General features: G+C 33.8%; 1 protein-coding gene across 2 annotated transcripts in view; it reads right to left on the reverse strand.

Annotated features, from left to right (window-relative positions):
- Positions 1 to 2,636: 2,636 nt before the first annotated feature.
- LOC143077469 (uncharacterized) overlaps positions 2,637 to 18,117 on the reverse strand; it is a 44,014-nt gene continuing 28,533 nt past the window's right edge. Inside the window, exons 6-7 of one of the 2 annotated variants that reach the window (XM_076252973.1) lie at positions 13,290 to 13,362; positions 2,637 to 3,060 (exon numbers count right to left, since the gene is read on the reverse strand). In XM_076252973.1, coding sequence (XP_076109088.1) covers positions 2,894 to 3,060; positions 13,290 to 13,362 — 240 coding nt within the window. In that variant the 3' untranslated portion in view covers positions 2,637 to 2,893. The remainder of the gene's footprint in view (positions 3,061 to 13,289; positions 13,363 to 18,117) is intronic. The other variant, XM_076252972.1, reaches the window with a different exon arrangement.

Genomic DNA, 18,117 nt, shown 5'->3' on the forward strand with positions numbered 1-18,117 from the left:
AGTCTAGTTATTTGCCCAAATCTGCAAATTTGTAGACAGAAGTGCAATTTTATTGGTTAGACTGTTTAATTATATGAAGAAAATTTGCTGATTTATTGCATTATCCAAAATATTTAAACAAATACCAAATATTTGTGTTTTAGAATCATTTTTTTCACCAAAGCCATGTAAGGGGAGATCACTCTTTTAGTAAATAAATTATACTGGAATGGTAGGGAATTTTTTTATTTTTACTTGTAGCAAGAAAACAAGTTTGGTGACACCTTTTTTTCTTTTTATTTTCTTAAAACATATTATAAAAGCTTTCTTCTCACAATTTATTTCAAAACTCCATCTCATAGATTTCTTTTTATGCACACACATGTGTTTTTGCATGATCATTCTATGCAAATTCAGGCAATTTTCAATGACTCATACATGTAGCTTGAAAAATAGCACGGTGACCCATACTTTTTATTAATATATATTTGAAAGGAGCATAGTAAAATCTTCATTTTGGCAAAGTATAAGAAAATTCTATCTCGGGAAACATATACCGATGATCTACCTTAACCTATTTTATTGTGTAGCAAGAAAATGAGTCCGGTGGCCCCATTTTTCTTTTTCTTATCTGAAAGCATATTATTAGAGCTATTTCCTCATATTTTATCTTTAAATTTTATGGTGTGGTTTTCTTTTTATCACACAAAAATTGGGTTTTCCATGCATAATCTATACCAAATATGACAATTTTGCACGACCCGTAGCGTGAAAAAAAGCTCGGTGACCCATACTTTTTAGTACATTTTTGAAAAAAAACATAATTCCTGAACGGTGAATTATATTTACCTTGTGATGCCCGAGGCATAACAGCAAATTTCCATAAAACTCTATCAATATTTTTCGCAATGTGTCATTATCGAAGTACTTGCTACTTTGCTGGTGATACAACCGGGGATTATCACTTAACAAATAGATTTTGATACAATATTGTGGATAGCTGCTACGCTATTGAAATTAAACACGTGTACTCATTTTTTTTAAAAACTTTAATATAAAGCAATAACACATAGTTTAAAAAACATCTACTTCAATATATTAAATTTAATGACGGGTTAAAAACAAATGAAACGAACATTTACTTAAATATCACATACAAAAATAATACAAAATAACAAAATAACAAAATAAATTAATAACAACATCATGAACAACGCAACATCATTAACAACGAGTAACATTAAAAAGATTAACATCTCATAATTCAATATCAATTATGAATTAAAAATACAAGATATATATCACGGATACACAAAGGATATGAATGTACTTTAAAAAGATAATACTATTATCAACAACAAAAATGATGATTTTAAGTTTCTGATCACTTCCGCTTTTTATATTGCATACCCCATGCTACGGGGCGCCGAATGGGACTCTTGTGGTTTTGTACAAAATTCAATTCTGTCATAACAAAATCATTTTTGTCTTACAAAACTATGTGCTACAGACTTGTTTTGTGAGAACTTCAATTTTGTGATGACAAAATTCATTTGTGTAGACAAAATTCATTTTTGTCATGACAAAATTCATTTTTGTAGACAAAATTCATTTTTGTAAACAAAATTCATATTTGTCATGACAAAAGTCAATTTTGTCTAAAAGGTATGCAAATATAAACATATTTGCATACAAAATTGACTTTTGTTACCTGATATGGAAATTAAATCACAAAAGTCAATTGTGTGAGGTAAGATTCAATTTTGTGAGACAAAATTGACTTTTGTGAGACAAAATTGACTTTTGTGAGACAAAATTGACTTTTGTGAGACAAAATTCAATTTTGTCAATTTTTTTGAGACAAAAGTCAATTTTGTTAATTTTGTTTAGACAAAAGTCAATTCTGTCAATTTTGTTGAGACAAAAATCAATTTTGTTGAGACAAAAGTCAATTTTGTTAATTTTGTTGAGACAAAAGTCAATTTTGTTAATTTTGTTGAGACAAAAGTCAATTTTGTCAATTTTGTTGAGACAAAAGTCAATTTTGTGACGACAAAATTCATTTTTGTGACGACAAAATTCAATTTTGTAACAACAAAATTGACTTTTATGAGACAAAATTGACTTTCGTGAGACAAAATTGACTTTCGTGAGACAAAAATCAATTTTGTTGAGACAAAATTCAATTTTGCCAATTTTGTCAATTTTGTTGAGACATTAGTCAATTTTGTCATTTTGTTGAGACAAAAGTCAATTTTGTCTCACAAAAGTCAATTTTGTCAATTTTGTTAAGACAAAAGTCAATTTTGTCAATTTTGTTGAGACAAAAGTCAATTTTGTCAATTTTGTTGAGACAAAATTCAATTTTGTCAATTTTGTCAATTTTGTTGAGACAAAATTCATTTTTGTCAATTTTGTGTAACAAAAGTCGATTTTGTATGCAAATTAGTTCACAGAAACCAAAATAAACTAATTTGAATACAAAATTGACTTTTGTCGCCCAATTTTCAAATTAGGTAACAAAATTCAAGTCTGTGTAACAAAAATGAATTTTGTCATGACAAAAGTGACTTTTGTCCGCTGATAGATAATTTTGTATGACAAAATTTTAAATTTGTAGTATGATACAAATTTTGTTAAACTGAACTTATTTTTGTTGAACAAAAGTCACTTTTGTCCTTACAAAATTGAATTTTGAGTACAAAACCACAAGAGTCCCATTCGGCGCCCCGTACATGCGCCAGAAGACATGAAGAAAGAAGAAGTGCAAATATTAAAATCACAGTAGCTTTCTATCACAAAAATTTCACCCAAATAGTTTACTAAGAAAATTCGACTTCTTCTTAGAATTTTCAGTTGTTGAAGGGTCTGTCACCTCATCACTAGATTCAACACTCTCTATGTTCTGTGAATGCTAAGTGTCTGATTCGCTTGCGGTTGTCTCTGAATCCGTTGCCTTCTTTGACTTTGATATTTTAGATGAATACATCACATCAGTCCTTATTGCATATTTTCTTCCGGAAATAAGTTCAGATCCTTCATGTAGTATAGGATGATCATGTTCAAAAACCAGGACGGAGCCTAAAACAAAAACAAAATAACATAAAGTTCAAAAACTAAGACAGAATGTAATAAACTGCTTCGCTGAGCGCAGCTGGATACGCCCGCAGAGGTACAACCCTGAACAGTTGGGGCAAAAATGGACACAATATTCCAGCTTGATACAGGTCTGAATTTGGATTGTAATTAAATATTTGACATATTATGGGTTTCTGAATAAATTTTGTCAAAGACCTTGAAATTGGTTATATGAATTGAATTTATATTCAATTAAAGATTTCTTGCTGTTGTGCGATACACTGTGCTGTTGCGCAATACTTAGTACAGTGGAGATCACTTCTAACCTCTCATTAGAACTGTCAGAATATTCTGTCATAGAACTGTTCTAACCTGTCCTAGAACAGTTCTACCCTAGAACTGTTCTAGGTAGAACTGTCAGGATCAGTTCTAGGTAGAACTGACTAAATCAGTTCTAGGTAGAACTGTCAGGATCAGTTCTAGGGTAGAACTGTCAGGATCAGTTCTAGGTAGAACTGACCAAATCAGTTCTAACCGTAGAACTGTCAGCAGAACTGACTAAATCAGTCAGGACTGTAGAACAGTTCTAAATGACGTCACTGCAGAAAGGGCAATTTAGAATTTAGAAGAAAAAATCAGTTCCAATTACTTTACTATATATAATAGCAGATTTTTCTATATTTTTTACTGATCAAAATTTACATATACAAATATCGGTGGATAGGAGGTTATCCAACTCATCGGAGAAATATTTTTATGAGATTGCAAATGAAACATCATTGTTTACGTTTCTTCGTTCCCCGTTTTTAACAGTCTCTTCGTAAATATAACTCTGCATTTAATTCAAGTAAATTTAATCTTAATTTACCTTGTTTGCCTTGGATTTACATTCATGATTTAAGATTCTGTTTGGACAAATGCTCAAACGAAAATTGTACAGTGGATGAATTATGGGATATCATAGTAATGAACACAGTGTTGTTAAACGCAAGAAAACTATGTACACTTGCACCTCGAGATTTGCACTGAGGTCTCAGATTTGCATTATCTCGTTGCCAAACTTATCCATAACGATAATGAATAATATCTGGGAGTCTGGAACGTCAGAAAAATATACTCGATCTGAACATGAATGAAATATTTGCCACTGGACGTAAGGCTACAAACAAAACCAATCATTTTCCTTCTTCAAATTATATTAACAGTATAGTCAGTATACCTTTCCAAGAAGAGAACTTCTCATACATGTACTTTTCATTTTAAAATAAAGTATATGAATCAGTGATGTGAGTGTTGGATGATGCCCTTAAATAGTTCTGTTTAAAAAAAAACCATCATGAACTACTGACTAAATAAAAATTCACTTTTTGTGACGGTTCATTATTTAATAATTTAAGTTTGGATGTAATGGGTCTTCTGTCGTTATTGTGTTATCAGCGCCCATAGACATAAGTTAGTCATGTTTGTTCAATTTCCAATATTGCAGTTATTTATATATACTACAGTAAAAAAAATATAACCGAAGTACTGTTCAACTATATAGACTCACATAAAAAAGCAAATATGGTCAGTTTTGGTTGATGCGGTCAAAAGATTTTATTATACAACTCAGTCTGAAGTATGAAAACTACTGATATTTGTTTACGATTCAATACTTTGAATAAAAAGAGGATATACTGGCACTATAAATTCATGCGAAAAATTTTGAGGTCATTGTTTTCCAATATTGCTGTAACTTGTATATTACAGTCCCTCTTGACCTAAAATTAGAACTGAATTACTGTGCAGCTTTCTAGATTTGCAGAAAGAAAGAGAAAATAAGGTCAGTTTAGATTGATGCGGTCAAAAGATTTTATTACACGACTCAGTCTGAAGTATGAAAACTACTGATATTTGTTTACGATTCAATATTTTGAATAAAAAGAGGACATGCTGGCACTATAAATTCATGCGAACAAAATTTTGAGGTCTTTGTTATCCAATATTGCTATAACTTGTATATATTACAGTCCCTCTTGACCTAAAATTATAACTGAATTACTGTACAGCTATATAGATTTGCAGAAAGAAAGAGCAAATAAGTTCAGTTTAGATTGATGCGGTCAAAAGATTTTATTACACGACTCAGTCTGAAGTATGAAAACTACTGATATTTGTTTACGATTCAATACTTTGAATAAGAAGAGGACATGCTGGCACTATAAATTCATGCGAACAAAATTTTGAGGTCATTGTTTTCCAATATTGCTGTAACTTGTATATTACAGTCCCTCTTGACCTAAAATTATAACTGAATTGCTGTACAGCTATATAGATTTGCAGAAAGAAAGAGCAAATAAGGTCAGTTAAGATTGATGCGGTCAAAAGATTTTATGACACGACTCAGTCTGAAGTTTAAAAACTAATGATATTTGTTTTCGATTCAATACTTTGAATAAAAAGAGGACAAGCTGGCACTATAAATTCATGCGTACAAAATTTTGAGGTCATTGTTTTCCAATATTGCTATAACTTGTATATATTACAGTCCCTCTTGACCTAAAATTATAACTGAATTGCTGTACAGCTATATAGATTTGCAGAAAGAAAGAGCAAATAAGGTCAGTTTAGATTGATGCGGTCAAAAGATTTTATTACACGACTCAGTCTGAAGTATGAAAACTACTGATATTTGTTTACGATTCAATACTTTGAATAAAAAGAGGATATGCTGGCGCTATAAATTCATGCGAACAAAATTTTGAGGTCATTGTTTTCCAATATTGCTATAACTTGTATATATTACAGTCCCTCTTGACCTAAAATTATAACTGAATTACTGTACAGCTATATAGATTTGCAGAACGAAAGAGCAAATAAGGTCAGTTTAGATTGATGCGGTCAAAAGATTTTATTACACTACTCAGTCTGAAGTATGAAAACTACTGATATTTGTTTAGGATTCAATACTTTGAATAAAAAGAGGACATGCTGGCACTATAAATTCATGCGAACAAAATTTTGAGGTCATTGTTTTCCAATATTGCTATAACTTGTATATATTACAGTCCCTCTTGACCTAAAATTATAACTGAATTACTGTACAGCACCCTTTTTATGGAAGATCAATGCATTTGAATGAGGACAATAAATTTTAGTTGGACCCCCCCCCCCTTTTTTTTTAAACTGCTGGATCCGTCCCTGGTGGTTTGGGCCAGAATAACGTATTACATTAAGGTCAGATAATTTTGTTATGTAAAACGAGTCATCCTGACTCCCCGAATGACAAATGTAAAATAAATGAAATAATGATGCCCCCCCCCCAATATTAACGGCTTAATTTATGTTCAAAAAATGAAAGAAAAACAAATAATTTATGTAACACATCAACAAAGAAAATCACTGAATAACAGGCTCCTGACTTGGAACAGGCACATACATGCAGAATATGGCGAGGTGAAACATGTTCTCTTGCCGATTATAAATCTGAAATAAAACCGGCAAAATAGCAAAACTCTATATAATATTAATCGCTATTTTGCCGAAGCCTTTATATTATGACAAATATTTCTTCAAACTTATAAATCAATTCTAGCCGTAGAATTTATAAATCAATTTTAGCCGTAGAATTTATAAATTAATTCTGGCCGTAGAATTTATAAATCAATTCTAGCCGTAGAATTTGAAATCAATTCTAACCGTAGAACTGTTCTAGAAGTAGAACTGACCAAATATCTGGTCAGTTCTAGCTAGAACTGTCAGGATCAGTTCTAGGGTAAAACTATCAGGATCAGTTCTAGGTAGAACTGTCCAAATCAGTTCTAGGTAGAACTGACCAAATCAGTTCTAGCTAGAACAGTTCTAACCTAGAACTGACTAAAAGGTGTCAGGCTGACAGTTCTACATACTGTTCTAGAACAGTTCTCCTGACAGATTCTGACAGAATTTATGAGAGGTTAGAACTGATCTCCACTGTAAATCTGTTATCAGACTATAAACAAATAAAGTTCAATTAATTCTCAATGTCATATTAGAAATTTATGAAAATGTAAAGGGAGCTTACATCAATAGATATAAACAATTCACCAAAGTTTCATGAGAATTGCTGACAGCATTTTTGAGTTATTGTCCGAAAACTGGAAAATCCCCCCTTTTTTAATGATTAAAAACCCATAACTCAGAAATGTAAAATGTAAAATGAATACAATATCATAATTCATAAATTAACTAAATTTTAAATCAGTAGAAAGAAGTGTTATGAATGAATAAAACATATCAAATTCATTAAATTTATAAGCTGACCCATGCATAAACATAAAAATTAAAGTTAAAGTATATTTGACTTTTTACCAAGTTTTTACTTAAATTAATAGTAAAAACAACCATAAAAATTTTAATCGACCAGTATTTGCCAGTATTGACCACTTGGGGAGTATTGTCCGAGGCGGTAAATACTGGTAAATACCGGGGGTGGTATTTGCCGCCCAACCTTGCTAAATTGGTATAATAAATATTCAAAATATCGCCAAAGCAAGTGACCTCCCGGCAAATCTGAAAATGTGCATCGCCGAGCGCAGCTGGATACGACATCAGAGGTCTAACCCTGAACAGTTTGGGCAAAAATGGACACAATATTCAAGCGTTTCTTGCTGTTGTGCAATACACTGTGCTGTTGCGCAATACTTAGTAAATCTGTTTTCAGACTATATACAAAGAATTAGCAAAATCAAATTTACCCCGCCCCCTCCAAAAAAAATAATATATGAACAATTTTCTTTTTTGTAAAAGTGGTACAATTTAAGAGACATCCATACACTTAAACACAAATCATTGTCTGAAAACTAGTAAAATGCTTGTTTTGGCCCCTTTCTGTCACCTAATTCCTGAACGGTTTGGGCAATTACCCACACAATGAATCCCCAACGTTCTACTTGTGGTATTGAATCTTGTGGTTTAATTTCAGAGCAATCAAAATACTTATACACAAGTTATAATTGTCCTGAAACTAGAAAAATGCTTGTTTTGGGCCCCTTTTTTGTCCCTCATTCCTAAACGGTTGAAACCATCACCCACAAAAACAATCCAAACCTTCCTTTTGTAGTATTAAACCTTTCGTTGAAATTTCATAGAGATCCATACACTTTAATTAAAGTTATTGTCCGGAAACCAAATATCTTCGGACAACGACGACGACGACGTGATAGCAATATACATATGTATGAACGCAAATTTTTGCGGTAGTATAAAAATTTCTTACATAACGAACAAAAATCCACATTACAAAGTGTCAAACCAAATATAAGATGTTTCCTTTATACAGTTACTGAGAAATACGCGATGGAAGTAAAAACTAGATGCTCTAAAGAGCCTGTGTCGCACACCTTGGTCTATGTGCATATTCAACAAAGGACACTCTCCAACATTGTAGACGAGAACAGAATTCATGAAAAAAAAAATCTGTTTTGTTGATCTTGTATTGCTGATCATTTAGTCTGTTTAGTGCCCCTTTTCTTTTTTAGTTTTTTGCTCAAAACACAAAAGAGGGTAAAAAAAAATCATAATTTAAGGGCAATCACTCCTACAAAGAGGGACAGTCTACAAACTATATTGGGCAAAATTTGACTTGTTAGTAGCCTTGTTGATCATTTTTTGTGATTTAAGTAAAATTGAGAATGGAAATGGGGAATGTGTCAAAGAGACAACAACCCGCCCAAATAAAAAAACAACAGCAGAGGGTCACCAACAGGTCTTCAATGTAGCGAGAAATTCCCGCACCCGGAGGCGTCCTTCAGCTGGCCCCTAAACAAATATATACTAGTCCAGTGATAATGAACGCCATACTAATTTTCAAATTGTACACAAGAAACTAAAATTAAAATAATACAAGACTAACAAAGGCCAGAGGCTCCTGACTTGGGACAGGCGCAAAAATGCGGCGGGGTTAAACATGTTTGTGAGATCTCAACCCTCCCCCTATACCTCTAACCAATGTAGTAAAGTAAACGCATAACAATACGCACATTAAAATTCAGTTCAAGATAAATCCGAGTCTGATGTCAGAAGATGTAACCAAAGAAAATAAACAAAATGACAATAATACATAAATAACAACAGACTACTAGCAGTTAACTGACATGCCAGCTCCAGACTTCAACTAAACTGACTGAAAGATTATGATTTCATCAATATGAACATCAGGCACAATCCTTCCCGTTAGGGGTTTAGTATCATACCATCATAACATATATGAGAAGAACATAACCCGTGTCATGCCAACAACTGTTTTTAGAATAAATGTGTTTAGTTCCGATGCAAAGACCTTATCAATGACTCAATATTAACGCCAAAATATGCAATCTTTAATGACTTGACAACAGTATCGTAATTATATCCCTTCTTAATAAGTCTATTCAAAGGTTTTGTAAGTTTCTGAGGTGAATACTGACACCTTTGTGCTTTATAAAGAATATTACCATAAAAAATTGGATGTGAAATACCTGAACGTATTAAAAGTCTGCATGTTGAGCTATATTTACGAATAATGTCTTTATACCGATGATAAAATTTAGTAAATGTTTTGACTAGTTTGTGATATCGAAAACCCTGGTGTAATAATTTTTCAGTAATACATAAATTTCTCTCGTTAAAATCTAAAACATTGTTACATACACGAGCGAATCGTACAAGTTGAGATATATAAACACCGTAAGATGGTGACAAGGGAACGTCACCATCTAAAAACGGATAATTAACGATAGGAAATGAAAAATCATCCCTTTTATCATAAATTTTAGTATTCAATAAATTCAAGTGTCTATTTATCTATTATATTTTTCTACATATAAGGCAAAACGCAAAAAAAAAAATGTAAAAAAAAAAAATGTAAAAATCGTCATCAAAGGGCAATAATTTCAATAAGGAGTCGTTGACGATTTCCTCCATTTCGTCTGAATTATAATAGATCTTAAACTTGTCTTGCTGGTCATTTTTGCTTATTTAAGTTTCTATCTATCTTTTATGATTTTTAAGATATAAGGCAAAAACACAATAAAATGCTCCGTTGGGCGCAGCTTGATACGACCGCAGAGGTCGAACCCTGAACAGTTGGGGCAAGTATGGACACAACATTCAAGCTTGATACAGCTCTGAATTTGGATTGTGATTAAATATTTGACACAGCATAGGTTGCTGACACAGAATGAATGTGGTCTAAGAACTTTTAAAAACATATTAAATTTACCTATTATGGTCCAATATCCAAAATCGAAATACACGGTTAGATTCAGCATATGAAAGAATCCCAAGAATTAAATGTGTAATGAAATCAAACAAAGTTTGATTTTGGACCCTTTTGACCTCAATGTAGTCCAATTTGATAACGGGGCCCAAAAATCAAAAATATAAATACATGGTTAGATTCAGCATATCAAAGAACTCCATATGTTCAAACAAAATTTAATTTTGGACCCCGGTTTGGACCAACTTGAAAACTGGGCCCATAATCAAAAATCCAAATACACGTTTAGATTCAGCATATCAAAGAACCCCAAGAATTCAATTTTTATTAAAATCAAACTAAGTTTAATTTTGGACCCGTAGACCTTAATGTAGACCAATTTGAAAACTGGACCCAAAATTAAAAATCTAAATACACGACACGGTTAGATTCGGCATATCAAAGAATCCCAATCATTCAATTTTTGATGAAATCAAACAAAGTTTACTTTTGGACCCTTTGGACCTCAATGTGGACCAATTTAAAAACGGGGCCCAAAATCCAAAAACTTAATATACTGTTAGATTCAGCATATTAAAGAACCCCAAGAATTTAAGAATAAAACCCCATTGAAATTTGTCAAGAAATAAGCAATTTATACAAAGTATTAGAAAAGTATTGTTTTTGACCCCTTTTTGACCCCTTATTCCTAAATAGTTTGGGTCATAACCCCCAATTTAATGCGACTGTCATACAAGTGAGAGGTTTAGCTAGCTATAAAACCAGGTTCAATCCACCATTTTCTACATTAGAAAATGCCTGTACCAAGTCAGGAATATGACAGTTGTTATCCATTCGTTTGATGTGTTTGGAATTTTGATTTTGCCTTTTGCAACTTTCCTTTTTGAATTTTCCTCGGAGCTCAGTATTTTTTGTGTTTTTACTTTTTCCCCAAAATCAATCCCAACCTTTCTTTTTTGGTATGGAATCTTGTGGTACAATTTCAGAAAGATCCATACACTCACACACAAGTTATTGCCTGAAACTAAAAAAATGCTTGTTTTTTGCCCCTTTTGGCCCTAATTCATAAAATTTTAGGGCAATCACCCCCAAAATCAATCCCAGCCTTCCCTATGTGGTTTGACACATTACAGTACAATTTCAGAGAGATCCATGAACTTGAACACAAGTTATTGTCTGGAAACTAGAAAAATGCTTATTTTTGGTCCCTTTTTGGCCCCTAATTTCTAAACGTTTCGGGCAATTACCCCCAAACTCAATTCCAGCTTTCCCTTTGTGATATGGAACCTTGTAGTACAATTTCAGAAAGATCCATACACTTACACACAAGTTATCGTCATGAAACTAGAAAAATGCTTGTTTTGGCCCTTTTTTGGCCCCTAATTCCTAAAATTTTGAGGCAATTACCGCCAAAATCAATCCCAGCATTCCCTTTGTGATATGAAACCTTGTGGAACAATGTCAGAGAGATCCATACACTAACAAACACGTTATTGTCTGGAAGTTACAAAAATGGATTTAACCCCTAATTCCTAAACTTTTCGGGCAATTACCCCCAAACTCAATTCGAGCTTTCCCTTTGTGATATGGAACCTTGTAGTACAATTTCAGAAAGATCCATACACTTACACACAAGTTATTGTCATGAAACTAGAAAAATGCTTGTTTTTGGCCCCTAATTCCTAAAATGTTTAGGCAATTACCGCCAAAATCAATCCCAGCATTCCCTTTGTGATATGGAACCTTGTGGAACAATGGCAGAGAGATCCATACACTAACACACACCTTATTGTCTGGAAGTTACAAACATGCATATTTTTGGCCCCTTTTTGGCCCCTAATTCTTTAACTGTTAGTACCATAACCGCTAAAATCAATCCCAACCTTCCTTTTGTGGTATTGAACCTTATGGTAAAATTTTATAGAGATCCATTCACTTAAACTAAAGTTATTGTGCGAAAACCAATATGTCTTCGGACGACGACGACGCCAACGTCATACCAATATTCGACCACAAAATTTTTTTGCGGTCGTATAAAAAATTGATAAAAATCCTCATCAAAGGGCTATAACTCTAATAAGAAGTCGACTGATGATTTCGACCGTGCAAACTTATTTGGAGAACTTGATCATTTTTGCAATCTAAAGTTTCTCTCTATCTATTATAGTGTTCAAGATAATAGATAAAATGAACAAAAATGGTAAAATTTGCCATTTAAGCCTAGGGAAATAACCCCTATAAGAAATCGTCTGATAGCTTTGACGTGTATAGACAATTGGTAGAGCTCATCACTCTGAACATTGTCAGATTTTCTCTTTTTATAACAGTTTTCAAAATAATAGACAAAACTTGCATTTTACATGTACCTCTATGTTCTAGTTCTAGCCATGTCAGCCATCTTGGTTGGCAGGCAGAGTCGTCGGACACATTTTTTAAACTAAATACCCCAATAATGATTGTGACCAGGTTTGGTTAAATTTAGGCCAGTAGTTTCAGAGAAGATTTTCGTAAAAGTTCACAACGACGACGACGACGACGACGGACAACGACGACGACGGACGCCAAGTGATGAGAAAAACAAAAAAAGGCCAGGTGAGCTCAAAATACAAACAGATGGATGGAAAAGAACATTGCAGAATATCTAATTCATGTTTTGGGGTATATTAGGCATTTTACACGAAACCATACATTTTTCATTTTCAGTTGTTACTTGCTTTTAGTTACAATTTTTATGCATACTAAATATATAGTTACTGCAGTGGTGGATTCATATGGGGGGGGGGGGGGGGGCGTAGAGGGCATATGCCCACCCCCTCAATTTTGATTTGAAAATATATTTTATAGAATAACGCCCTTTTCAAAAGCCCGTATCTGGCCCTGTACTGTATGTCTAGCTTTACCGTTTCAAAATAATTATCTCTGAATATCAGGTGCATAATATTAAAAGCTGGTTTTAAAAGAATAATCATATAAATTCGTCATTTTTCTTTGTTTTGATTTGATTATAAAAAATTACCTGTTTTTGGTACAACTTCAACTCGTTCATCTGAATGATCTCCTATAAATGTGGTACTTCCACCTTTAAAACCCTGCAAATCAAATAAGTACTTAAGAATCTTGTTAAAATATTACTTGCATATCACTTTAAAAAGACTGCAAAATTATTCTAGCCAACCATTTGACATGTTTTTTTTTTACAATACTGATTGGTTTTATTTGATTGTATCATACATAACTGAATTTGATCTCATTTCTTAAAAATAAAGATAATGTGTACAGTTGTATTTTAAGCATGCCCTGTATTGTTTCATGAATATACGTTTTTAACTAATCATTTCTATTAATTAGACAGTTGTTATTTAAATAATGTACGGTAGATTTACTTCTGCATAATGGACAAAAGAAAACAGACGAAAACCAAACAGAAACTAAACATAGAGCAACCCGAACTAAATGAACAGATACATCAGGTGATCAGGAAGGGTAGATACACTCAACACACCTATAAAAAAACAAGAGCAACCCGATCTCTACAAAAAAGAAAAGATACCTCAAGAGTGATCAGGAAGGGTACACACACTGAACAGAAACTAAAACTATAGCAACCCGAACTCTACAAAAAGAACAGATACCTCAAGTGATCAGGAAGGGTACACACACTCAACAGAAACTAAAAATAGATCATCAACTCGAACGCTACACAAAAAATGGATACCTCAGGTGATCAGCAAGGGTACATACATTCAACAAACCTAATAAAAAAGACCAACCCGGTCTCCACAAAAAAGGACAGATACCACAGGTGATCAGGAAGGCTACACACTCAACTGAAACTAAAAATAAAGCAACCCGAACTCTACATAAAGAACATATACCTCAAGTGATCAGAAAGGCTACACACATTTAACAGAAACTAAAGCTAGAGCAACTCGAACTCTACAAAAAGAACAGATACCTCAAGTGATCAGGAAGGCTAAACACACTCAACAGAAACTAAAAATTGACCAACCGAACTCTACAAAAAGAACAGATACCACAAGTGATCAGGAAGGCTACACACTCAACTGAAACTAAAAATAAAGCAACCCGAACTCTACATAAAGAACATATACCTCAAGTGATCAGAAAGGCTACACACATTCAACAGAAACTAAAGCTAGAGCAACTCGAACTCTACAAAAAGAACAGATACCTCAAGTGATCAGGAAGGCTACACACACTCAACAGTAACTAAAAATAAAGCAACCCGAACTCTACAAAAAGAACAGATACCACAAGTGATCAGGAAGACTACACACATTCAACAGAAACTAACAATAGAGCAATCCGAAATCTACAAAAAGAACAGATACATCAAGTGATCAGGACGGGTACACACACTTAACAGAAACTAAAACTAGAGCAACCAAAACTCTACAAAAAGAACAGATACATCAGGAGATTAGGAAGGGTGCATACACTCAACAGACCTACAAAAAGAGCAACCTGATATCTACAAAAAAAGACAGATACCTCAAGCGATCAGGAAAGGTAAACACACTCAACAGAAACAAAACATTCGGTAACTCGAACTCTACAAAAAGAACAGATACCTCAGGTGATCAGCAAGGGTACATACATTCAACAAACCTAATAAAAAAGACCAACCCGGTCTCCACAAAAAAGGACAGATACCACAGGTGATCAGGAAGGCTACACACTCAACTGAAACTAAAAATAAAGCAACCCGAACTCTACATAAAGAACATATACCTCAAGTGATCAGAAAGGCTACACACATTCAACAGAAACTAAAGCTAGAGCAACTCGAACTCTACAAAAAGAACAGATACCTCAAGTGATCAGGAAGGCTAAACACACTCAACAGAAACTAAAAATTGACCAACCCGAACTCTACAAAAAGAACAGATACCACAAGTGATCAGGAAGGCTACACACTCAACTGAAACTAAAAATAAAGCAACCCGAACTCTACATAAAGAACATATACCTCAAGTGATCAGAAAGGCTACACGCATTCAACAGAAACTAAAGCTAGAGCAACTCGAACTCTACAAAAAGAACAGATACCTCAAGTGATCAGGAAGGCTACACACACTCAACAGAAACTAAAAATAATGCAACCCGAACTCTACAAAAATAACAGATACCACAAGTGATCAGGAAGACTACACCCATTCAACAGAAACTAACAATAGAGCAATCCGAAATCTACAAAAAGAACAGATACATCAAGTGATCAGGACGGGTACACACACTTAACAGAAACTAAAACTAGAGCAACCAAAACTCTACAAAAAGAACAGATACATCAGGAGATTAGGAAGGGTGCATACACTCAACAGACCTACAAAAAGAGCAACCTGATATCTACAAAAAAAGACAGATACCTCAAGCGATCAGGAAAGGTAAACACACTCAACAGAAACAAAACATTCGGTAACTCGAACTCTACAAAAAGAACAGATACCTCAGGTGATCAGGAAGGGTACACACACTCAACAGAAACTAAAAAAAGAGTAACATGAACTCTACAAAACGAACAGATACCTCGGGTGATCAGGAAGGGTACATACACTCAACAGAAACCAAACAGAGATCCTTCATGTAGTATAGGATGATCATGTTCAAAAACCAGGACGGAGCCTAAAACAAAAACAAAATAACATAAAGTTCAAAAACAAGGACAGGATATAATAAACTGCTTCGCTAAGCGCAGCTGGATACGACCGCAGAGGTCCAACCCTTAACTTTTGGGGCAAAAATGGACACAATATTCGCACTTGATACAGGTCTGAATTTGGTTTGTAATTAAATATTTGACACATAATAGGTTTCTGACACAGAATAACTGTAGTCAAAGAACTTGAATTGGTTATGTGGTTTGAATTTTTGAGCAATACACTATGCTGTTGCGAATCTACCCCTCTCCCCCCTAAAAAAAATTAACCCCCTACCCCCCTCAAGATATGATCATAATCTCAATTCAAATTTCCAATGAAGTTTGCAACCATAATAACCTATTAAAATACATCATAAAAGGAACGGAGGTAATTCAAAATGTTGTGTTTGAATTACTTCCCCTACACTGCTTTTAAATTATGTTTTTGTACTTAAGTAATTGTTCATTAACTAGGACAGCCTTGTTTTTCCCCCTTTTTTGCCCCTAATTCTTAAACGGTTTGAGCCATAACCCCCTCCCCCTCCCAAAGAGGGATCTTCAGAGAGATCCAACCACCATTCCACAAGTTATTGTCTGGAAACTAGAAATTTTTTTATTTTGGCCCCTTTTTGACCCCTAATTCGTAAGCTGTTGGGAACATAACCCCCAAAATCCCAACCTTCCTTTTGTGGTCCTAAACCTTGTGTTTAAATTTCTTAGAATTCTTTTTACTTATACTAAAGTTATTGTGCGAAAACCAAATGTCTTCGAACGACGACGACGACGACGACGACGTAATACCAATATACGACCGCAAAATGTTTTGCGGTCGTATAAAAATAAATTGACAGCTCATAACCTCAAGACAATACAACATTTATTTATACATAATTTAAAAGCAGGGTAAGGGAGGTAATCTAAAACATAATGTGTTTGGATTACCTCCCTTACAATGCTTTTAAATTGTCTTAAGTAATTGATCATTAGTCAGGAAACCCTTGTTTTTCCCCCTTTGTTGCCCCTAATTCCTAAACGGTTTGAGCCACAACCCCACAAAACCAATCCTAACCACCCCTTTGTGGTATGGAAGCTTGTGGTATAATTTCAGAGGGATCCGAACACCGTGCAACAAGTTATTGTCTGAAAACTTAAAAAATGCACATTTGGGCCTTTTTTTTACCCCTGATTCCTAAACTGTTGGGACCATGACCCCCAAAATCAATCTTAACCTTCCTTTTGTGGTTATAACCCTTGTGTTTAAATTTCATAGATTTCTATTTAATTATACTAAAGCTATTGTCCGGAAACCAACTGTTTTCAGAAAACGACGACGACGACGACGTGATACCAATATACGACCGCAAAATTTTTTGCAGTCGTATAAAAATAGAGTAATCTGAACTCTACAAAACGAACAGATACCTAAAGCGATCAAGAAGGGTACATACACTCAACAGAAACCAAAAATAGGGTAACTTGAACTCTACAAAAAGGACAGATACAGGTAATAAGAAAGGTTGGCAAATCATTCCCCTCTTGTGTCACCCGTCGTGTTACTTATGTCAAGTATAAATCCGAAAACCGATGAAAAGAGCACTGCATTCTGACTACTATTCTTATTTTGTCTGTTTATTCAAGAAATGGATGTCTTATTTTTATCAGTGAAATCTATTGATAATATAGATTGTCTCCTTTTGTCAGATTTTTACAATTTCTTATAAGCCACTGTTGTGGCCCATTGAATTTGAACTTCGAATCAGTACAAATCCATTAATACAATTCAAATGACATCTTTCATGACTTCTCCATTTTTGGTAATACCCTTTTGGCGTGGCTCGGTATTCATACATATTGTACTATAATAGTCAATTTTTTTATTCTTGTCTTTCATTTTTGCTTATGTGATTTGTCTATAGAGTGCCTATATGCCATTTTGTTTATCTTTGTTGCCAAAGTTGTTTGTTTTTATTGTGATTAAGATTATTACACAATATTGACTGCTGTACCCCAATTTTAGACATTTTTACCGATTAAGTCTGTCTGTTTGGATCACAAATTGTTGTCAGTATAATGAAATTTATGCGACTGTCATACAAGTGAGAGGTTTAGGTTGACAGGCTAAAGATACAGTAGTTCGAATACTCAGACCACTCGACCACATGGGTAATTAAATAAGTCTTCC

This window comes from Mytilus galloprovincialis, chromosome 1, assembly GCF_965363235.1.
Source record: "Mytilus galloprovincialis chromosome 1, xbMytGall1.hap1.1, whole genome shotgun sequence".
NCBI classification, from domain to species: Eukaryota; Metazoa; Mollusca; class Bivalvia; order Mytilida; family Mytilidae; genus Mytilus; species Mytilus galloprovincialis.